This window comes from Anthonomus grandis, chromosome 9 (genome assembly GCF_022605725.1).
Source record: "Anthonomus grandis grandis chromosome 9, icAntGran1.3, whole genome shotgun sequence".
NCBI classification, from domain to species: Eukaryota; Metazoa; Arthropoda; class Insecta; order Coleoptera; family Curculionidae; genus Anthonomus; species Anthonomus grandis.
Genome location: NC_065554.1, coordinates 22940666 through 22966113, shown reverse-complemented (window position 1 = coordinate 22966113; position 25448 = coordinate 22940666). Strand labels below are relative to the sequence as shown.

At 32.8% G+C, this 25448-nt stretch overlaps 1 protein-coding gene across 3 annotated transcripts in view; it reads left to right on the top strand.

Moving 5' to 3' along the window:
* The window catches only part of LOC126740069 (serine/threonine-protein kinase OSR1), a 34093-nt gene extending 8672 nt beyond the window's left edge, over positions 1 to 25421 (top strand). For 2 of the 3 annotated variants that reach the window (XM_050445928.1, XM_050445929.1), the window contains exons 4-10: positions 9724 to 10253; positions 12756 to 12929; positions 12999 to 13175; positions 19454 to 19671; positions 19758 to 19784; positions 20067 to 20253; positions 24713 to 25421. In XM_050445928.1, the coding sequence (XP_050301885.1) occupies positions 9724 to 10253; positions 12756 to 12929; positions 12999 to 13175; positions 19454 to 19671; positions 19758 to 19784; positions 20067 to 20253; positions 24713 to 24790 (1391 nt within the window). In that variant the 3' untranslated portion in view covers positions 24791 to 25421. The remainder of the gene's footprint in view (positions 1 to 9723; positions 10254 to 12755; positions 12930 to 12998; positions 13176 to 19453; positions 19672 to 19757; positions 19785 to 20066; positions 20254 to 24712) is intronic. The other variant, XM_050445930.1, reaches the window with a different exon arrangement.
* The last annotated feature ends 27 nt before the right edge of the window (positions 25422 to 25448 follow it).

Below are 25448 nucleotides of genomic sequence, written 5' to 3'. Positions count from 1 at the left end.
TTGATTGGGGTTTTGAAGGCCCCAAAGGTAGATTAATGTACCGTCAAGCAAAGAAAAAAAAAGTAAAAATCAAACATCTATAAAATGTAGCCTTAATAGGCGTAATTATCGCTTTGACCCCTTTTTCATTAGATCAATTGGAAAGTAATGGTAAATTTATTCAGCATCAAGAGGTTGGTGACACCTTAAACTAAATATTTACCATGAGTACATTTATCAGAGTTTAAAATAACTTTGGGATTTACGAGGATTATTTAGTTCTGATTAGATTATACAAGCTTAAAATAATTTTTTAATTCAGGCTTACTGCCATATTGATTTTGGTTATCAGGGGAATGGGGAGAACATTTTTTTAACAGCTTTTAATATATATTACCTGCAAAGTACATAGTAGCATCCACACAAGTCGAAATCACTAAAGAGTATAAATAACAAAAAAATTGAAACCTTAAATAAAACATATTTGATATTTTAAGGAAGAATATTAAAAAATTTAATTCAAAAGTAACCGTTTTCATTGCCATAGCTTTTTCAATAAACTTTAAAATTACAGACAACACAGAAATTGTCCTATAATTAGAAACATCCTGCCAATCACTCTTTTTATGTACAGGTATAACCGCAGCCTTCTTCAAACAGTCTGGAAAAAATCATTGATTTATCTTTTTATTGGTTATAGCACGTTTTTCCACAAGCTCTTTATGGTTTTATATGTAGTACCTACATAAATTATTTAAACTGGACACTATTTATTCATTCCATTGGAATGACTTATAATACAGTTAATAAAAACCTCACAAAAGAAATTTATAATAGAATTGCAGTACACTCACATTATTTAGAACTATAAAATAAATAATAAAAGTGTTAAACTAAGAAAAAATTAAAATATTTTGAATTTTTAATATTTATATATAAAATCTCTATACTCAATTACTTATGTTAAAATGATAGGCCCATAAGCCTATTTCTTATCTATTCCCTATGCAACAATGATGATAATCGGGGAAAGTCATAATAGAAAGATTCTGTTTAATTTAAAGGTTTATTCTATTTTGACTTAAGCGATAGTCAATTACAGCATACAACTCATAAAATCTATTTTATGATAAACCTTAATGTTGTAAACAAAAAGCCTTTAATTTTCATCAAAAATATTTCCCACAGCTTTTCTATCGTGTGCCTATGGCATTATTTGATAGTGATCACATTAATAAACTTTCACAAATCAAATAACTTGGAATAGTAACTCATAAATATCTAAAATTGGCCTGCATATTAATTATGTAACAAATAGGATCAGAAATGTTCTACATACATTTTTTCTTTCTAAAAATCTGATAAAGCTGTGATTTGCATTGGTGTATTGATTGGTATGGGGTAGGTTGTATAACATGTATTTGAAAAACCCTAATCTGATCCAAATGCTATTCTAAAAATAATGTATATTAGGCCTAGGTTATACCCAATCCAACTTACTTTTTTGCAAGATGTTTATAAGAAGGTCATGCTTTTGGGGGATGATAGGGGATGTTCAAATATAACTTTTGATATAAGACACTATGGGTCGGAAATGCTGCAGAAGCAAAATACAGGGGGTTAAAGTTTTTAAAAAAATTAAGAAATTCATTTTTAGTTTTTTGACTGTTAAGGTATAGGTGTCAATTATTTGATTTTTCTTCGAGATGTACTGCCTGAACTTTTAGAAGAGGTGTCATTGGATGTTCGGCAAATAATGTGGCTTCAACATGAATGTTGTCTGGCACACTATGGTCGCGTTGTCAGGGAATATTTCAACCAAAGATATCCTAGACATTGGATTGGGAGGGGAGGCCCAGTGGCTTGGCCAGCGCGCTCCCCCGATTTAAATCCCTGTGATTTTTATTTGTGGGGTCGTTTGGACCAACTTATTTATTCTACACCTGTGCCAGATGAACATGATCTTTTGGCTCGCATTGCAGTAGCTGCGGGTGAAATTAAAGATAGGGGTGAGGTTATTCAGAAAATTCATGACAATTTAACATTACGCTGCAGGCTCTGTATCCAACAAAATGGCGGCCACTTTGAGCACCTTTTAAATTAATTATTATTATTTAGTATTTTTTAACGTTATCCAATAATTATTTTTTTCGTTAGTTTTTATTCAAGTTATTTATTTCTAATACTGATAAAATGGTGCCTTTTGGGAAAAAGATGCAGGATACCTTTTTTTCTGTTAAATAAACCAAGGATTCTTAAAATTTTTGATTATCAGTGGCATACTATTTTTTTTTATTAAAAAATTACTCTAATGCCTATCTGATCTACTCCACTGGTTGAAACTAAAATATTTACTTTTTACATTTAAAGCATCTTTATTAGGTAGCTTTATTGAGAAAATTTGACACCGATATATTAAACAATCAAAAAACTAAAAATTAATTTCTTAATTTTTTTAAAAACTTTAACCTCCTGTATTTTGCTTCTGAGGCTTTTCCGACCCATAGTGTCTTATATCAAAAGTTATATTTGAACGTCCCCTATCATCCCACAAAAGCATGACCTTCTTATAAAAATCACCCTGTATATTCACACAGTTTCCATATATATCTTATACTTTGCTTGGTATTTAAGAGAAAAACTAAATCATATGTTAGTACTAAGTGGACAAATTTGAAGCTATTCTAAATTAGACTAACAATAAGATAATCCTAGGAGAAAAAACGAGTTTCATAAATATTATGTCAAAATAATCATACCATATTTTTATTACTTCTATTAACATTATAATTTTTATTTTTTTGTTTTTAGTACAGATAGGTATTTGTATATAACTAGGTGCTACCAAGGAATTTGTTTTTTTTTATGTACTTTATAACGCAAATTATGTAACAATTGAGGAATCATACATGTGGAAGGAATACAAGGTTACTGTTCCTTCCTCTAACTATAACTATGAGGATAAAACCTTACATTATTCACTCTATTCTGTGCTATGAGCCCACACCATGATCTCAAACACTCAACAACAATCTCACAGTCTGTCACAAATATACAGTGCCGGCCAAAAGTGGAGAAACTTTTAATATTTTTATTTTTTTCTTATTAAAACTAATTTGAAGTAATTGTAAATAATGTTTATGGTTATATCTAGTAGTGACGAAAATAATTTAAAAAGAAATTGAAAACAAATAGTTTATTACAAAATATGCAAACAAAATTTATTTTCTCTAAGGACAAAAATGGAGAAACTTTTTATTTTTATGACATAATTATGTTATAATACAAAATGTGGATAAAAGCACACTAATACTTTGTGGCATAACCATTATTCTTCACAACTTCACTACACCGTCTTAGCATAGATTCAAGAAGATTGTGTATAATATCTCCGGAAATTTTTTGTTGAGAGGTTAGGAAATTTTTAACAATTTTAGAAGTGTGCTTGGGGTCGTTATCACGCTGGAATTAACGGCAAATTATCGTCGGCGTAGGGAAGCATATTATTCCTTAATATGTTTAGATAATATTGGCTATTCATGATCCCATCTATTCTTACCAGTGGACCAACGCCATGCCCGGAAAAACATCGCCACACCAACACATTGCCGCCTCTATGTTTGATTGTGGGAATAGTGTACTTTGGGTTGAATTTTTCATTCTCGGGACGTCTAACCCATCTCATACCATCTGACCCAAATAAACTGAACTTACTTTCATCTGACCATAAAACGTTTTTCCATTGATTATAGGTCCAATGTAAGTGTTCTTTTGCGAATCTTAAACGAATTTGTCTATTTTTCGTTGAAATGAAAGGTTTTTTTTACTGGTCTCCTGGCTTTTAAGTTGGCGTCACATAAAGGTCTTCGAATAGATCGAACTGAAAGGGAAATGCTGGGATATGCCTTTTTTATATCTTTGGTGGAGAAAAATGGATTTCTTATAGAACATCGTCTAATTAGCTTGTCAGTTGCAGATGTTGTTTTTTTGGGTCTACCTGGCTTAGATATGCTGGCAGTAAATAGATAGCCCATACCTACGCAAAAAGGGTAGATCCAATCAGATCAAGGCCTAGTAGCTCTTCAATTGCTGGCGCCAATTCTGAAGCAAAATCACAGAATAGGTCGACACCACAATCAATCCATCGAACTAACCCTGGCAGACAAACAGTCATCATTGGGACTTCTTCTGAAGCTTCTTCACTATCTGCAGCTGATAGACGTCAGTGGTTGTATTTGGGCAGATGCAATCCGGACACTACTGAGCAGCAGATTCTAAATTACCTTGAGAAACAACTAAACATCTCAGATGTTAAATGTGCCATATTGGATAAGAATGAGGATGTTGTATCCTTTAGGATAGGGGTAAAAGAGTCCCTACTGAAGGGACTACTTGACCCGAACCTCTGGCCAGCCGGTATAGCGGTCAAGGAATTTCGTCCCAGGCGCACTCAGGGCCGTGGGGCGAATTTTCAGTTAGACCCAACACTGTCTCAGCGCCCACAGTAGACGATGTATCGTTCTTTTATCAGAACGTGAGGGGCTTAAAAACTAAACTAAAGGGATTTCTCTGTGCGGCCCAAGCAGAAGACTACCACATTCTTGCCCTAACTGAAACTTGGCTGGATCCTACAGTCAACGACGGTGAATTCCTTAGCTCCAACTACTGTGTGTATAGAACGGACCGCAACACTAGTAACAGTTCAAAAAGTAGAGGCGGGGGTGTGCTCCTAGCAGTGAGCAACACCCTAAAATCCCATCGTTTGCCAACTGCTGACAACTCACTTGAAGAAATCTGGATCTCTGTGCGTCTTGGTGATGGCGAGGATTATTGCATTGGCTGCATTTATGTTCCTCCATCCATGGATCTATCTGTGTATGCAGCGCATTGTGCCTCTGTTACCAAAGCTTGCGAGAGCTTTAATAATGTTCTTATTGTTGGTGACTTTAACCTTTCTAATATTTCATGGTTACCTAGTGATGATCATTATGGCTTAACCCCAAATAATGTTACATCTGATAAAGAAAATCTTTTATGTGACACATTCACTTTTCTAGGTTTAATGCAGCTCAATGCAGTGGTTAATGATCATGGAACAATTCTTGACCTTTGCTTTACAACTTTTCATTCCACTTTAACAACTAAATGTAATGGTTTAGTCGGGTCAGATCCTTACCATCCTGCTCTTGAGCTGCAACTACCCAATAGTAAGTCCAATTACCTGGAACTACCTATAACTTATTTTTACAACTTTAATCAAGCAGATTTTGTGTCTATAAATAACTACTTTTCTACATACAACTGGATGTCAATAATTGTTAACGATAACTTAAATACCACTGTTGCAAACTTCTATTCTGTTGTTTATGATTGTTTGAATCTGTTTGTGCCAATAAAAAAACACTCTCCCAAGAAACATTATCCACCATGGTTTTCTAGAGAACTAAAAAGTCTAGTTATTCAGAAAAAAATAGCACATAGAAGGTACAGACAGTCAGGATCAAATACTGATTACTTAAGTTTTAGTGTTCTGCGCTCAGAATGCCGTTCATTATCTAGTGAATGCTACAGACATTACATTGAAAGAGCCGAAAATGCAATAGAGAACGATAGCAAGACCTTTTGGAAATTTGTAAGACTTCAGTCCAATCAAAGCGATTCTACCGTTCCAGATGAGATGTTCCTTCATGATCTCAGGGCCGATACTGGTATTTCTATTGCAAATCTCTTTGCCACCCACTTTTTATCTGTATTTAACAAGAATACTAACCCTTCTAATGCCTCTGACGGTCTCGATACCTCATGTAAATTTAACCATATCAACCACGTGTTCCTTAGTGCTACTACAATTGAAACAGCATTAGCTAAACTGGACAGCAGAAAGGGAGCGGGTCCCGATGGAATTCCAAACAGGCTTTTGAAAGAATGCAGCCATTCCCTTTTCCTTCCACTTTTTCATATTTTCAATTTGTCCCTAACTTCTGGAACTTTTCCAGAGAACTGGAAGCTATCTCATGTATGTCCTATTTATAAATCTGGGAATAAGAGTGACATAACTAACTATCGTCCCATTAGTATCCTCTCTGCAATTCCTAAACTGTTCGAGCACTGTGTAGAGGTGGTTCTATCTGGCACATTTCAGGAAATAATTGGAGATCAGCAGCATGGATTCACCAGAGGTCGTTCTGTGGATACAAACTTGTTTGTTTTTAGCAACTATATCTTTAAATCTTTTGCCGACGGTAATGAAACACATGCGATATACACGGACTTTAGTAAGGCCTTCGATAGGGTCAACCATAATATTCTTATCTCTCATATTTCAGATCTCGGCATCAGCGGATCTCTTTTACTTTGGATCAAGTCTTATCTGATGGATAGAGAGCAGCGTGTTAAAATTGGTGGTTTTTTGTCCAACCCATTTTTGACAACTTCAGGGGTCCCTCAGGGCTCCCATTTGGGACCATTGTTATTCAGTCTCTTTATCAATCACCTCGGCTCCCTACTGGAGTCTGAGTTTTTGCTCTTCGCTGATGATTTGAAAATTTTTCGGCGGATTTCCTCCTTTCAGGATCAGTTGGTGCTTCAGAGAGATATAAACAGAGTGTTTTCCTGGTGTAAGTCGAATGAAATGTCATTGAATGTTAAGAAATGTGGGTTTATGAGGTTTACTCGTTTAAGGGTCTCCCCTCCTTGTCAATATGTTATTGATGGTATCCCCTTGAAGGAGCTTGACTCAGTCAAGGATTTGGGTGTCTTTCTGGACCCGAGTCTTACTTTCTCCCACCACTTCGAAAATACTGTAAATAGAGCTAATAAACTGCTTGGTTTTATCAAAAGATCTTGCAAAGACTTTACTAATGTGTCAGCATTGAAGACACTATATATTTGCCTGGTGAGATCTCTTCTCGAATTCTCCAATATTGTTTGGTCACCTCATTTTCTGATTCACATTGAGAGGCTTGAAAATATCCAGCACAAGTTTATCAGGTTTGCCAGATATACTCTTATGAAGTCAGGCCTGGATCTTACCTGTTCAGAGACCATGTCCTACCTGAGCATAAACTCCTTATCAAGTAGAAGGCAGTTCTTTGATGTTTGCTTTGCATTTAAGGTTCTGAATGGTATTGTTAGAAGTCCGGAATGTCTGTGCCTTTTCTCTTTGCATGTATCTTCTTACACAACACGAGGTCAGGCGCTTCTCCACATTCCCTTTTGCAGAACATCCTATCTACTAAACAGTCCTATAAATAGAATAGCGTCTACAGTGAATAGATTTGCAAAAGATCTTGATTTTTTCAGTACATCTTTAAATAAATTTAAGTCGTCAGCTAGGGCAACTATCTTGGGATAGTGCCCTACTCCCACTCTTTGGATTATGTTTAGTACAGTATTGTTTATTAGTATTATAGTTTTACTTAAGACTACTGTTAATTATTAATAAGTACTTGAAATGTTATATACGTTGATGAATAAATAAATAAATAAATAAAAATAAATAAAGTAGTGCCTCTAGTTTGCCACAATTTGATTTGTTTACAAATGACACTTTTATGAAGATCAAGTTCTCTAGCGATTGTTACTTGTTTCACTCCCGCATTGTGCTTCTCAATTATAAGTTTTTTATTTGTTCAGATAAATTTATACCTCGAGGCATTTTAATACTAAATAGGCTTCTTCACAATCGAAAACGAACTGCTTCAAACGAGACCTATTTAATTTAAAATATTTAATACAAAAAGTTTCTCTATTTATGTCCTCAAGTAAAAAAAAACATTGTTTACTATTTACATTCCTGTGATAAATATTCAAACTGTTTTGGTATGAATTTATGGCTTAGGCTAGAAAATAAATTAAAAGTTTCTCTACTTTTGGCTGGCACTGTACTTAATAGCTTCCAGGATTTGGTTGACGAAAATGGCTTTTCATAGATTAATGATTTTTTCTTTTAATAATGTAAAGTGATTGATTGCTTTAAGTTAATCTAATAATCTAACATTATGATTTATGTTACGTTACCTTTAAGATAAATTTAAAGACTTTTCTTTGGTTTTGGTTGATACTTATATGCCATGCAAAAACTGCTCATGCTTTTGAAAAAATATTTTATCATGTACTTAATGACTAAACCACTTGACTTCTGTAATAATATGCCCCAAATATCCCCCATAAATTGACAAATTTATCAATTAATTCAAATAATTTTTTTTTCATTAAGTTAATTTAATTTATTAGTTCTTCTAACAAAATATAGAAGTACAGTATCTAATTACAAAAAATTATTATTATGAAATATAATATTTGTTTTAATATTGATACAATCAAGCACCTAGATGCGAAATATCTGTATTTGCGATGTCAAATCGTGTTACTTACTTTTATTATTTAAGTAATTTATTTATTTTAGATTAAGATTATTAGTACTTAGTGGTAGTTTAATTTGCCTATTGCATCTAGTTTTTGTATCATAATTATGATTAACAAAATACTTTAAATTAGATCGAATAATTAGTATTTATATAAGGATAGGTTGTGCGAGTGTAAATTGATTGAATGCTAAAAATATCCTTATTAAACAGTAAATGCGTAGGGTACAATTTTATCTTTCTTTATAGGATATCCTTCCTTAAAATTGAATCCACAAATGCTTTATACATCATTATTAAAGTCTTAGTATTTAAAAGTTCCCTCACTAAGTAAAATTTATGAATTACTTTTCGCATTTTTTTGGAAATATAATCTATATGTGGTTGGGAAAAATAAAAACTCCAAGTCTTAGTCTGCTTAGTACTAAGCAGGTCATCTAGTTTATAAGGTCTGATGATGCTTTATTAGTGAAACATGTAACCTTCATGAGATATATAAAGGATGTTTTGAGACCGAGACTTGGAGTTTTTCTTTTTTTTCTACTTACATAGATCTCTTTGAGATAATGGACGAGTTCTTTCAACTATATGTGGTTGCCATTTCACAAACTTATCAATTACAACTCCAAGGTATTTTGTAGATTAAGTTTCTTTAATACAGTGATTTCAAAATTAAAATGATTACATATAATAGAACAACACATATAGGAAGAAACATAATACCTTAATATATATGTCTCAGTGCTACTTTTAACATTTCTCTTGACATTTTAAGTTGTAATAATGTAATAATAATAGTGTATAAATGTAATAATGATCTAATTGTATATGGCCAGGTATCTTCCATTTTACAAGAGTAACTGTGCAAATTATTTCTGAAAATTTTTAAATTATTTTCCTGAAAGGTTTGTGTGAATACAAGATTTACTGGCTAATCTGAAAGACTTATTAGTTCCATTTCTCATTTCAAGTTTTCTTGAGCAAATATGATTCTAGGAGAAAGTTTGGACTATACTAGAGATACATAAAATAACCAGAATATTTCTGGTATCACATATACCTTGGATTGCAAACCTGTTTTTATTACTCTACTCACTTTTCTCTCCATTTTTAAAATGTAATTTTAATCAAAACACATATTTCCCAATATAAGTATATTTGCATTCATACTTCTCAGTATAAGCAAGTAGATTCATACAACAGTAGAAACAGACAATGCCTTATGCCCAGCAACCATTGTTTGGTGAGATGCAGGGATGGCATTGGATGTTTGGCAATACATTTTTTAAATTAACCTCCTGGCAGTATACACAAAACTGGAAACATAACTTACATTTCAAACCCATTGTCTAGCAAATAAAAATTCTCTTAATCTCAGGTGTGGGAGCAACGGCCGTAGTCCACGGAGCAGTTTGCAAACCGCGCAACGAAAAATGCGCAATAAAGCGAATCAACTTAGAAAAATGGAACACCTCCATGGACGAACTACTAAAAGAGATCCAGGCGATGAGCTCCTGCAACCACGAGAACGTCGTAACTTACTACACCAGTTTCGTTGTGAGAGAAGAACTGTGGCTCGTCCTAAAACTCCTAGAGGGTGGCAGCCTGTTGGACATCATCAAACATAAAATGCGCGTTTCGAATTGTAAACATGGCGTTTTCGATGAGGCCACCATCGCCACGGTACTTAAGGAGGTCTTGAAAGGGCTGGAATACTTTCACAGTAACGGGCAAATTCATAGGGATATAAAAGCGGGAAATATTTTACTGGGGGAAGATGGAACGGTTCAAATAGCGGATTTCGGAGTCTCTGCTTGGCTGGCTACCGGCAGAGATCTGTCTAGGGAGAAAGTGAGACACACTTTTGTCGGAACTCCTTGTTGGATGGCACCTGAGGTTATGGAACAGGTAATTAACATTTGGCAATTTTAGATAATTTTAATGTGTTTTCCTTTACCTTAATTAGTTCTATTGTTGGAATCTTTGATGTTACTTTTCTCTAACTTTTTTAAAACTTTATTTTATTTTTGACATGTGTTTCGCTAACCTTGTTAGCATCTTCGGGAGAAGATTAAAACTAAACTAAAACTAAGAAGTACAAGTGGCAAAATCTTGTTTTGCCAAAAAGGCTGAATTTTTTGCTAAGCAGAAATGGCTAGATTTAGAGTATCAAGCATGGGGTGATTTTCAAAGAAACATATATGATGTTATCAACCACGAATATATTAGCAATTTTTCTTCACTAAACAAAAAACTAAAAAAGTTGGCGAGTTTGAAAGATTAACCCCAAAAAAAAAATTAATATAGTTAAAAGTCAATCCTCTCATTTTTTTAATGAGAAAGAACTTGATGCTCTCAATAAAAGTGTTAACATTACATCAGCTTCAAACTGCAAAAACAACCTGGAGGAGGTTACAGGAAGTGTTGAATCATCAGTTCAATACTTGCAACAGTCTTTAAAAGGATTTACTACAGAAAAGATTCTCAACCAAATATCCAAATCGAAAAACACATAAGGTTCTAACAATATTAAAGAACTGAGAAAAAAAGATTGTTAATTTTGCAAGTTAAGACAGCATTGCATGATGTCCTCTTCAGATAAATTCAAGTTACAACTTTTAAAGCTGACAATTTAAAAATTATATTTTTGAGTTTTAAGGGTTAAGTTGGATGTGGGGTCAAGTAAAATCCAAGACGTTTAAATCTTTTTTCTCTTTATTGCCAACGTTTTGGCCTATATTCCCGTTTAGGCCTTCTTCAGGGCGAAAAAATAAAAAATCAACGCTTTTTGTTTCACAGTATTAAGTAGAACATTGGTGTATCTTTTGATGATTCCATCTCAGATGATCCAGACACTATTAATAAAATGAAACGATGATGTAAAAAATAAGGCGAAAAGTTAAAGTCTAATTTTTAAGGATATATATCGAAGTACTTATGTGCAAGCAACAAGGTTGAATGTGGACTTTAGCTGACTCCACTTCCAACTTAACCTTTAAAAGTCAAAACCATTAACCTGGGTCATAACCATAAGATCACTATAGGATCTGCAACTTACAACATTTCAAACTTTTTAGTAAAGCAATTTGAGAGACCAAGATCACCTTACGAATGTTTTTCAGTCAAAAACAGTCAAGAGTTTATTCAAAAGTCGATAATTTAATTTTAAGCGAGGATGAAACTTTGGAATATCTGATTGAACATCTGCAAAGTAATGGTTTCGATAATTTCCGCGGAATAATTAAATTAAAATTTTGCATGTCACACACACATATTTTTCAACAACTACTTGAGGGCACTGCCATGGGTAATTGCGTCTCTCTTTATAGCAGAGCTGTTCATAAACCGTTTTGAGTTAAATGCAAACTATACATTCCAATACTTTCCACGGGTTCTTTTCTTTCAAAATAGCTTTATTAATTCCAAAAAGATACATGTAATAATCTTATTCTAGGAATCAGCTTACTCTAAGTACAGAAAACAAGATTAATATTCTCATTGTAGTCAATACGAAAGAAAAAGTCCATCTTTTCTCAAAGAGACCGGCTTATTAAATAGCAATGAAATAAACTAAAGTCACAGGTCTCAAATTTATTAAATTAAAGTCAGGAGGATTACACGTGTTTCGCCTATACTAGGCATCGTTAGATCCACTTGTGTATTCACTAATAAAAAGAACAAAAAAAAGATGCAGAGAACAACACTACATGATACAAGTCAAGGGTAGAAATTGTCTTAAAATTGGCAAAATCGGACAGAGACAAGTTACTACATATTAAAATTACATAAACAAACAAATGAATACATTTGTTCAAACAAATGTCATTAACATTTTTTAAAATAAACTCTGTCAATGGACATTATATCTATTGGTAAGCTATCATATAACTTAGCACCATAATGATAAACAGATTTTAATCCAAAATTACATTTTTAGTCTATACAATTTTTTCTTTTGCCTAGTGGAGTAATGCATACTATTCAAGTTAACAAATTTAATAGAGGATCCATAAAGAAGTAATTTAAATTTATGAATATTGTCTAAGTTTAAAACGTCTCCCTTGTTTAAATTATGGGTAGGGTAGCAACATGGTAAATGATATATGCTTTTTATTGCTCTATTTTGTGGAATTTTTGAAATTGTTGCTTTACCCCAGATACCTATTTAGTAATATAAATTACTGTAAATATGTGCATAATATATGGTTTTTGTCAAGTAGACAAGACATTGATCTCTATTAATATTATTCAAAATAAAGCTCATTTGAGCACATTCCGTTAGGTAAATGTAGTAAAAAAAGTTACTCAATTCTAAAGTACATTCTTTTAATTGATCTTTAACTTGTGTAACTGCTATCGAAGATCACATACCCCTAGTAATTTTCCTTGCTTAAGAATCATTGTTGTTAGGACCATGGTTACGATTTCAAAGCTGACATCTGGTCTTTCGGTATAACCGCCATAGAAATGGCCACCGGAACCGCCCCCTATCACAAGTTCCCGCCAATGAAGGTCCTTATGTTGACTTTACAAAACGACCCACCCACTCTGGATACCGGAGCGGACGAAAGAGACCAGTATAAGGTAGAAATGAACATGATAAAGTTGATCAGAGATGGTCTAAGAGACGTTTTTGTTTTTTTTTCTTCCTAGGCTTACGGGAAGACTTTCAGGAAAATGATCACCGATTGCCTGCAGAAGGAGGCGGCAAAAAGGCCCACGGCCGCGGAACTGTTGAAGCATCCCTTCTTTAAAAAAGCTAAAGACAAGAAGTATTTGCAGCAAACGTTGGTCGCTATCGGGCCAACGATGGAAACCAGAGTGCAAAAAGTAGGTTTATAACTTTATAATTTTTGATAAATTTTCCATGCTAAAAACACAAAAACAATTATTATTTACAATTTATAATCTCTGAATATTTCTTAAATTATCCTTGTGAATTTGATGAGTTAGATCAGGGAATCTACAAAATTTTCCCAGCTTATATTTATAGGAATTTTAATTCTATAGTTATTTTTATACAGTTAGTTGGGAAAAGAACCAGGGAAAATTAATAGAATTGCCTCGCTTTGACACGACTAGCTTCAAATATCTCTAAAAAAGTTTGTTTTACCTTTTTGAAACTACGAAGTTTGAACAAAACATTGATTGGCCCATTTCGATCGAAAAAACTCTGTGAAATTTTATCGGGGTGATTCCAATCTAAACGGGGTACACTGTCGTAATTATTCGCAAAATTTGTTTAATTTTATGTTTTTTTGGTCATATGCCAACACCTTTAAGTGTACTTGACTAACACCTCACGTTCAATTAACAATTCTCTTTTTAATTCAGTTTGTAGTTAGTAGTAGTCCGTTTTTTTTGTTTGATTAAACTAAGAAAATTTCGCTATGAAAAAAACCTGACCACCCCATTCATTGCCAAATATGATAAAAAAATCAATGTAATTATGATGATAATTATGTTTTTTTTTTATATGATATTTTGATTCTCTGCTTCATTTTGAGTCTTTTTTAATCATATTTCCATATCTCTAGCGATTTTTGATAAAAAAAATTATTTTGCGTCATTTTTGTTAAATAAACCAAGGGATTACTAATTGTTTATTTCTCAGCCGTTGAAGTTCCTAGAAAGGTCAAATTTTAAACGTCATTTTAAGAGACTATCTTGACTAAATTCCCATAGATTTAATCAGCATTATCCAGGTCGTCGAAAATTAAAGTAATATCTAGCATTTACTAAAACGGCGAAAAGTCAATTTTTTTAAATGGAACACCGTATATTTTATTTTATATTCTAATGGATAGTCAAATCCCTGAAAAAATTTTAACTGAATAATAAACAATAAGTTAAAGATGTAACTAATAGCGCGAAAAATCTAATGAAAGTTTAAAGCCTAACTAAACTATACAATTGGCTATAAGGGATTGAACTATTATCCAAGAATGGTTTTTGATTTTTTGAATATGGCAAATATATATATATATATATATATATATATATATATATATATATAATTAACTAATTTTAAATTTTCTATTTCTATAAAATGGCCAGTATTTAAAACATGTTAAGCCAAACTTCTTTTCTTTCTTCGACAACTCTTCCATATTTCATACGATCTACATGTTCTTTAATTTGTCATTAATCGATCTTCTTGTTTGCTCTATGTACTTTCTATTACAATCGTTACAGTTAATCTCATAGATCCCAGACTTTTCAATGAAAGGGGTTTTCTGTTTTATATTTTTTATGTCCTTTAATTAATAATTTTATATTAAGGAAAAGTCTTATCGACAGTGTACTGAAGCAAAACTTCTTTCAAGTTGATAATAAATTATATTGTCAAAAGTCTGGTCTTGCAATGGGTTCCAACTTGTCACCTTTTCTGACAGAAGTGTTTATGTTTTTTCTTGAAAGAGAAATCTCAAATTGCGAGATTTATAAAAAACATATAAGATGTTGGTATAGGTACGTCGATGACATATTTACAGTTTTCACTGGTTCCACGGAGGACTTACTGGAATTTCAGGCATTTCTAAACTATAATAATCAATCCTTCTGTTCATTTCACTCTCGAACAGGGACAATCAGGCAATCTACCTTTTTTAGACCTCTTAATTAAAAGAACAAACAACATAAAACTCGAATTTGAAATTTATAAAAAACCAACTGCTACGGATAACGTTATACCCTTTTTTTCAAACCATCCAGTTAATCAAAAGCTTTCCGCATTTAAGTCGCTTCTCCACCGTCTTTCTAATATCCCTCTTTCTCAAAAACATTTTAAAAAGGAATTCAATATAATTTTTCAAGTTGCTCGGAACAATGGTTATCCTGACAAGATTATAAATTCTCTTTATTTTAAACATCTTTACAAACATTTAAATAAGCCACATATATGCAAAACCGATGGCGTGTACAGAAGCATATCATATTTTGGAAACATATCCCAGGCAGCAACATATCAGGTTGCCAAGAGTTTGTCGAGGGACTCCGATGAGCGGTTGCGTGTTTGTTTCAGAACTTCGAATAATTTGTCCTAATCTCTAGTCAACACCAAAGATAAAATTCCCGTCACACACAGATCTGGTGTTTACAGACTAAAATGTTCTCATCCTGACTGCAATGTGTGCTACATCGGACAAAGCGGAAGGAGAATCGAGACGAGAGTCAAAGAACATAATAAACTCATTGAAAAGAATAGAAACCTATTTATAACCAATACCTCTTCTCCTTTCGCCAATCATATTATTGAGACCAGACATGGGTTCGAGCCTGGGGCGGATGTGTTTGTCAGAAGGGGTTAAGGTTGGATCTTTTGGAAATCCTGGAAATAAATAAAGCCATCAAAATTACCGGTTTACACTTGTATTAATGAGCAAACTCAATTAGAGAGCAACACTTTCTTTAATTCCTTGGGTCCTAACAGTAACACTGACATTTGATTTGATCTGACTTATTAACACACATTTATTTCTTTATTTGTTCCCACCCTATAACACTACAGTCCGATGGTTCTCTCTCACTCGCTCCCAGTACTCAGTAGAAATCTGCTAATCTCATATTGTTCAATTTTGTTATAATTTTAACTATTCACTAGATGTCGTGCAATGTACCATTCAAGTATTGTTTGATATTGTTTAGAATTTGTGTATGTGTTAAGTAACTCAGTAAGTATTTTACAAATTCATAATTTTATCTGTATTTCTTATGTCACCTGTCAAGAAAAAAAATGTTCGTATATATGTTTTTGAACTGTTTGTAATATATTTTAGGGTCTGATGATGGCAAGAACACTTGCCGAAATGCATCACTCCTGAAATTAGAGGATTAGCATTTTATTTGTGGAGAAAAGACTTCCCCTACTAACTTTTCAATAATAATTTTATATTTTAACAACCCAAAAAACGATATTTTGTAATTTTTTCAAGCTGAACTGGCGGAAACTTGTTAATTAAGTACTCTATGTGGCAATAAAATATGCCAAGCTTATTATTAATTAATACTATTGGATAGATAGATCGAATCAAACGGTAGTTTATTAGAGACCTGTTCAAAGTCAGGGTGATTAACATTATCATAATTTCTAAATTTAATATACCTAGATCTATTTATATTAATTTTGATTTGTAAAATTGCATAAAAAAGTCGGTAATCAGAAATTGCTGCAGAAATAGGAATAGAGTTCTTATTTCACCAGAAATTCCTTTTATTATGACGACCGGTTTCGCGATTACAGTATCATCGCATCATCAGGTGGAGGACTAAAAGTAAAAGACACAATTTACATAGATACTGCGCTTATCAAAAATTGGTAAAATGCTGAATAAAAACGAATTTTAAAGCGTACTTACATTGTTAAAAAACGAGATTTGTCAAAACAAAACAAAAGCACATATAGAACGGTACAGTTAAAATTAAATGAGTAAATCTTATCATAAGATAACAAATAATACACTTAGGTTTAATAACATCTAAAAAGCACCGTTACAACACAATAGACAAAATGATCTAAAAACTATGATAACCGCCATTCAAACTAATCTGACCAACAGAGTCATCTATATCTAGTTTTCATAATTAAGAAAGAACGTTACAAAGAAATCTATATTTTATATCATATAACCGAATGGGTACTAGATAGCTGTACCCATAGTAACTTTTAAATATTTTTTAAAACTGTTAAACAGATGTCTCTACCAGTTTATATTAAGAAAACAACGGGGTTTTTTATTAAAATAAATTAACTGGAAAGGGAGGGAAGAGTTATTCAAATAAAATATTAATTAAATTAGTTTCAGGAATGTTAATCTGAATATTAAGAGATTTATCATATTCTTTTTTGAGAGATCTTTTTATCTCGAGTAATTCAAGATTATTTAGATTTATGTTGTCCTGAACTCTATGTAAGATCTTGTAATTATTTAGTAGATTCGATGGGTGACCGGTCTCCATAATATGCTTAGCAAATAATGACTCAGGATTATTTTGTCTAAAGCATCGGTCATGTTCGCTAAGCTTTATTTTCTACTGTGTTTGCTGGCAAATACCTATAAAAATACATCCCAGAACATGGACACCATTCTCCAAACTAGGAATAGAGTCATTATTAATAACTGTTAAAGTCGTTTTTAGTAATGATTAGGTCTAAAAGAGTATTTTAATTAATATAAAACAATATCCAGTTGATTTTGTAATATTTTGTGTCAAATTAAAAGCATCGAGTAACTCAATAAATTTATTTAATATAGCAGATGGATGTAGAAAGTTTAAATTAAAATTCTCATTAATAATCGCACTATCGTAAAAAGGTGCAATTAATGATTTCAAAAGAGTCTAAAAAAGGTCAATTTCAGCCGAAGGTGGACTATATAAATACAGAAATAAAGTGTTTTCTTTTATCCCATTTAAAATTTAGACCGATAAATACGCAAGTATTAGAACTAATCTAAAAATTTATTGACTGACGTTGATATTGGAATAATAAATACCCACCCCTCCACCTCTACCAACCTGACTATTTTTTCTAAAAAAAATTAATATCCATCGATTTTGAAATCACTAGCACATTGAAACTATGAAAGTAATTCATTAGTTTATCAAAATCTGTATTTAAAGGAGACGTAGTCCTGCTCATTTGCCGCTTTTCCGACGTCTAATCCGCTCTCGTGATTGGTCACTTTTAGCATCTTAGAAAAGTACTTAAAAAAAAACCTCACATCAGAATGAGTTGAAAATTGGTCAAAGTGTTTCTTATTCGATTCCGCACAAATTCACTATTTTGTTTTGTGATATTTGATCTGGTTATCTTCAAATTTAATAAACTGTAAATAAAATACCATCGGTAAAACTGGCAACGACGTGAAAACGCCCGACCAAGATGCAAGCCAGCCTGAACATCTGACGAGGGAAGCCAATAATAGCAAATCACAAAACATAAATTATAACGGATCGCCAAACAAAATAGCGAATCTGAGCGGAATTGAATAAGAAACACTTTGACTAATTTTCAACTCATTCTGATGTGAGGTTTTTTTTTTTTAAGTACTTTTCTAAGATGCTATAAGGCAAATGAGCAGGACTACGTCCCCTTTTAATGGTTTGATATTGAGATGCGCTAATTTAAAAGAAAAAAATGTTTTCAGGATTGCGAGTAGTTTTGTGACGAATTTGAAAAGCCATTGACGAGCAAGTAAATGTTGAGTATCAATATGCAATGTCACAAGTTTGATTTTGCCTGATGAAAAGAAAATAAATAATTATTAAATATGAAGTATAAAGAGAAAAAAAAGATAAATCATGTTAACAGCAGCTGAGGCCGACCTAAAATACTGATTAATTGAAACATATTAAAATGAAATAAATAAATAACATTTGAACTTTAGTAAATCAAAAACCTTTAAGTTTTGCGAAATGTGGTTATTTATAAATAACCACGTACGATATTATTGTTGTTTGAATAATAAAAATAAACAAATCACTTATATCTAATTTCTAAAATTATTTCAACAGAAAATATGAACTAACTCTGACCCAAAACAAAGATGTAGTATCTACCATTTTAATTATTGACGTATAATTTAAAACCAAATTGTTCAGTATAATGCCAAGTATTAATAATAGGCTCACATATTACACCATCATAAACCCCAAAAATAAATAGATAACCGGCAATAAGTCAATAAATATTGAACACCATTTAATTTTAACCTTCACCAAAATATTAATAATCTGTATGTTCGTTTTAGTACCGCCCTCCTTTCGACCATTAATAAATTAGAGATTTTAAATAGCTAATTGCCGTATTATAGTTTACAGTTTTCCTTGTGTTGCAGAATGTCTAGGTTTTATCTATGGTTATGAATTGTTAAAGACTGCACCTGCTTTTTTTAAAAGATTAAGATTCTTAACCGTGAACAAAATATCGCTGGGCTACCTTTAAAGAGTTTAAAACAAAAAATGCGATCCCGAAGAACTGAACTGTTGACCCGATGAACTGTTTAATATTGTCATTTAGTGTAAAATGACTTATTGAGTCAATGTGACGTTTCCTTATTTTATTCCAACAATTTTCCCCATTTTCACAAAAATTATGATTTTTTTAGGCTTCCAAGAGGCAACCGGGAGCCTCCGGTCGGCTACACAGAAAAGAAACCGGCGAGTGGGTGTGGTCGAGCGAGGACGAGGAAGACGGAGGCGAATCAAGCGACAGCGACACCGAAAGTAAACCGATGAACACGCTAGTGTCCGCCGGTAGCTCCGGATCCGACCACGAGAGTTCGGAAAGCGAACCTCCACCCGTTAATTTGGTCTTGAGGATGCGGTAAGTATTGTGAATTCTTCTAATGTCTGTTACTGGGGATTTTTGTTGTTTTGGTTTTTAATTTGTTAATGTTTCTTTGATTGTAGTGAACCCCCAAGGTCCCTTCCATTCAGGTTAGTTCCCTTTTTTTATCCGATCTCCTTCCTTGTCTTATACGCTTAATTTTGTTTGCTCTAGCTTTTTTTCTGTTTGTTGACAAGCATAATGGTTGCACAAATCGAAAAAGCATAGAGTGCCTATGCCACAGATTGATACTTATCAGGATCTATACTACAGATCTATACTATACTTATATTATTATTATTCCCTTAATTCAGATATTTAGATATTCATATATAATAGATATATAGATATTCAGATAAGTGATTGTTAATACTATAATTTTATCGCTCTAGGAACGCTAAAAGGGAATTAAACGACATAAGGTTCGAGTTCGCGGTAGGCAAAGATTCGGCCGAAGGGATCGCCAGTGAACTGGTCGGCGCCGGTTTAGTGGACGGCAAAGACATTACCGCCATCACGCAGAGTTTGCAGCAACTGATCGAGCAGCGACACACGCTAAAAGTCGTCACGTTTCAGCTGGTAAGTCACTAAACTGCCATTTAAAATATCGATAATTACTGCTAAAAATTTGTGTATATAGAGATTCAAGTAGGGTGACCGTATATATTTTCATTTAAACGTCCTGTTCGCGTTCAGCTAACTGGCACATTTTCACTAATATAGTACAGTTAAACGACAGGTCGCGAACTCTTGTTAATTGATAACTAAAAGTCTGCAAAGTTGAAAACTTCTAAGTTGATTTGTTGGGAAAAAGTAAATTGTGTATTCTGCTGCATATAAGCCTACCTTTTGTATTTGAACCTCTGTGAAATCGTAACAGAAGTCTTAATGAAAATGTGCGGAATATCTAATCAAACATCATTTAACCCCATATATTTGACGGGGTAGAAAATTGGGAGTTCAGGATAAAATTATTACTTGAATACAATGAGGTTTTAAATGTTTTTTCTAAGGAACCATCTACAGATGATATAATGATTGACGAGTGAAAAAAGCAAGACATTCGACAAAAGCAGGAATTTTATTTTTGAGTTTTTGGATGATAATATTTTGGAAATGGTCAAAATAGAAGTGACAGGTAAGGACTTATGGAAACTTTAACAAGAACTTGTAAAAAGAGTGGGCTGGCTACTCAAATACAGCTGTTAAGTTATGTGGCTAAAAATGCACTAAACGAATTCATTATAGAATTTGAAAAAACTGTCACCGATTTAAAAAAACTGTGATGTAACCATCAGTAAAACTGAAATCACTTTGTTATCCATTTTGCGCTATTGATATTTTCTTTTGGCAAAATCCAACAATAATTATTTTGGGTTTTGTGAAGCCAAAGCTTTTGCAAGAGGAAGAAAGAGGTGTATAGTGGGACTAAAGGATCACAAAAATGCTTTTGTGACCGACAAGCAATTTAATAAAACTAAATTTCCATTTAAGTGCTATAATTGTGGGTTAAAGGACCATAAGAAGCCAGATGTGATAAAGTGCTTTCAATAATGGCAATAAAAATTGGAGAGGTAACCAAATATAGCATTTAATATGGTGGACAACTCAGAGGATAAAGAATGTCAAGAAAATAAAAAAGCATGTCATTTGTCACAACAGTTATTTTTGTGGAGGTTGTACAAATCATTTAGTAACAGGTGAATTTAAGCAGTATCTAGTAACAAAAAGACTGTATGTCATTCTATAAGGCTTGCAAAGAAGGTTGACAAGACACACTGTTTACATGGAAATACCAAAGGGAGTAAGAGAATCACGACTTCAAAAGTGTGTGTAAGTTAAGAAAAGCTTTATATAAACTCCGACAAGTTCCTAACTTGATTGATATGGCGTTTAAGAGATCACAATCAGATATATGCTTCTATTTTACCGGTTGTATATTTTAGTGGTTCAAGTTAATGGGTTAGTTATGTTGTCTAGGTTTCTAATAAAACTAAACGACAGTAAAACTGAAATTTTTAGGTTTGAAAATCATGTGAAAAGATTCATTGATCTCATCTTTTTATTCACCAAAAAGAGTTAATTGAGAAAATGTTTAAAAAGTTCAATATGCTTGAATGCATAGAATTATCTATTCCAATAGAACCTTAAATTGACTTAAAGTCAAATAACAGTAAGAAAGCCTATGAAGGTTATATAGAGAATTGATTAGTTTTCTCATATATATTATACTACATAGTAGACCATGATTTAAATTTTAGTATTATTTATCTTAGTCCATTTCAAAAAGAGCATTGGGTATTTTAAAAGCAAGAGCTTAGATATTTGAAATCAACACAGAATTTTGGTTTAAAGTATGTCAAATGCCATAATAATGATTATATTATGTCAGCATTTGCCAGATTATGCAAATTGTATGATCAATAGAAAAAGTATACTTGGATTTTTCATAATTGTTTATAAAAATGTTATTTATTGGAAAACCAAAAAACAAAGTAGAGTTTCGTTATCAAGTGCAAAGGCTGAATATATATCTCTTTCTTGTTGTACTACAGAGTGTATTTTTGCTTGATTTGTGAAATTTTGAATGTTAATGTCTATCCAATTAGATTAAGATTGTCATCAGTCGATCATTAAGATGGCCAGGACAGTTGAAACGAAGTGTACAAAGCATAGAAATGTAAGATATCATTTTTTTAAGAGATTCAGTTGATAAGGATTTGAACGTCCTTAATATATGTACGTCAGTACTATAGATCAAATTGCAGGTATGTGAACTAAAATGCTTCCAACTGGAAAGTTTTAATTATTTTAGAGATCAAATATATGTTGTTAATGATAATTGCAGGATTGAAGAAGGGTGTTAACATGTAGCAATCCGAATTATTATTATGTAAAGTCAGCTTAAGAATTAAGTCTGTCAATAAGCGCAATTAACTTGGTGTTGGTGTGACGTTTGACTCATGCATCAAAAATGGTGTATGATGTATCAATAATTAACTTTTTATAACTTCTTGTAATGTTAACTAATTTAATTAATTTTATCATATTTAAAGTATAGATCTTAAGAAGTGTTTCATTGCACCTCGACAACAGTCCTGGCTACTTTCTCTGTTTTAAAAAATGGTGTTGTCAGATTTTCAAACCGACATTTCGGAGTCGAAAATCTGACAACATCATTTTGTAAAATAGAGAAAATAGCAATGAAAATGTCAAATTTATTTTGATATAACGATTAAAATAGATTTGTAAAAAAATAAAAATGAAATCGCGGATATTCGTTTTTTTTTCGATATATCTTTGGATTTTTTTCAATTTCAGAAGGGCGTTTCAATGAGCACCAAATTACGCAACTTTTTCTCCATTTTACCAACCGAATATTTCTTCTATAATTCGGAGATCCCAATGATGAGGTTCGAATTTGGGACATCCTTGATATATGGTCATCCTAGATTTAACTTAAAATAAACTGCTCAACAATCGAACTGGATATTTTATAAATTACCGAAATTTGCCTAAAAAAATAAAATTAATCAAGTTGCGTTTTATGCTATGAGTAAATCCTGTTAATAGCAAATATTTTTTGTCGTTTTTTCATACATTCTTATCTCTTTTAAATTTAAATTCGGTTTCAAAATCCTAACAATTTAGTCACATAAAAGTGCTTGTAGAGACTTTATTGTTCTCATTGTTACCAATAAATCTCTTTACTTTCTTAAAAATAATGGTTCTACGACGCTTAGAAACAGTGCAACTCGAGCAATTAGTACGTTGGCTACAGGAGGGCCTAACTCAAGAAGAAGTTGCTAACCGGCTAAATGTGTCCCAAAGTGTCGTGAATCGTGCATGGAATCGATATGTAGAGACTGAGTCTGCAGCTTACAGGCATGGTGGAGGCCGAGAACGTGCTACAACTCATGCTCAAGACCGCTATACAATAACAGTAACCGCAAGAAGAAACCGAACATTTACGGCTTCGAGAATTAATAGCTACTTAAGGCATGCTACTGGGAGGCTAATTTCTAATCAGACTGGTAGATGAAGATTACATGCGTCCAATTTAAGAGCCAGACGACGTGCCACACATCCACGGTTGACGGGGGAACATCGTGCATGCAGAAATCGGTGGGCAATAGAACACAGTAATTGGAATTTTGAACTGGAGGTTTTGTATGTTTTCGGATGAGTCCAGAGTTCAGCTACATATGTGTGATGGTCGAATTTTGGTGTGGAGGGAAAGGGGACAGCGATACCATGAAAATTTCATGGCGCCCACTACTCTTTTTGGTGGCGGTTCAGTTTGCGTTTGGGGAGGCATATGTTTCGATGGCCGCACCGATTTAGTGGTGTTAAGAAATGAAACAATGAACGCTATACGATATAGAGACATTATTATAGAGAACATAATTGTACCATTTTTTGGTGCAATAGGCGAAGAATTCGTTTTAATCGATGATAATGCGCGACCGCACCGTGCGAGAATTGTCAATGATCGCATTGAATTTCATGGCATTACCAGAATGGACTGGCCACCACATTCACCCGACATGAATTGCATTGAACATGTATGGGCCGAAATGTCTCGAAGATTAAACCAGCTCGAACAGCCACCTCTAACCTTAGAACAACTAGCCAATCAATTACCGGAAATATGGCAAAACATTCCTCAAGACTACATTAACAACTTAATAAGAACTATGCCAAACAGCACTAAGACGAGCCAGGGGTTGACCTACGAGGTATTAATTTTCATGACAGGACTTTGGGGCACTCTTTACAGGGTGTAATTTTATTTTAATTTTTCCTGTTGTGTTAAAAATTTACATTTTTTTGTTTATTTAATTTTTTTTGGGGCTATTGTGAGTGAACTTAATAGAGATTTATTTATTACATTTAATTTTGTTTTATTGTAAATCATTGGCAAACTAAAATTGCAGATTTTTATAATATCCACTTCGATTGTTGAGCAGTGTATTAGAAATACGAGCATTCTGACTGTTTTATCAATGTTTTTAACTGGTTAATGTTTTGTTTACAGCAGTCGGGCGTAGGGCCAAACGAGACGCCCGATGACAAGGCCCTAATAGGCTACGCCCAGATTTCAATCACAGACTGAAAACTAACCTATAATAGTTTAATCATCCTGATTTTATACATACCAGTGAAATCTACTGATTTTTTAAGCATATCAACCAATGATAATTCCTTATTATTAAACAATCAGATATGTGGCTCAATCAGGCAACAGGGTTCGCTTGTTTCAGTGTGTTTTCGGATGACTGTACTTATGTAATTGTCAAAAATGCTTACAAGGTTTTTACATAAAGGATCAATAGATTTCACTTATTAATGTACTTAAAAGTGTTCCATAGAAAAAAGAAGATTTTCGCTGTTAAACTGTTAGAACGTCCCCCTAATTTGTAAGTTTTAAATTTTTGATGATTTCCTTTCCTACAGAGCACACCTTGTATTAAAATCGCCTTATTTAGACAGAAAGATGCATCTTATTAAGATAGAATATTTTCGCTTCAGATTTTTAAATGAAGAGGAATTGATGTTTTTAGGGCCTAAAGCTATGGAGGCGTGCCACACTAGTTTTTAAGTGAAATGGAGAGCTTTTTGCTATAATTATATATAGATTGTATAATTTTATGAAAAATGAATAATTGGAAATGGTGAAAAGTCTGTATATATTATAAATTATTTATTCCTATGATAATAAACTTGTCTGCATTATTTTAAAACAACTCGTTTCCGTTTTATTTTTGCTAAAA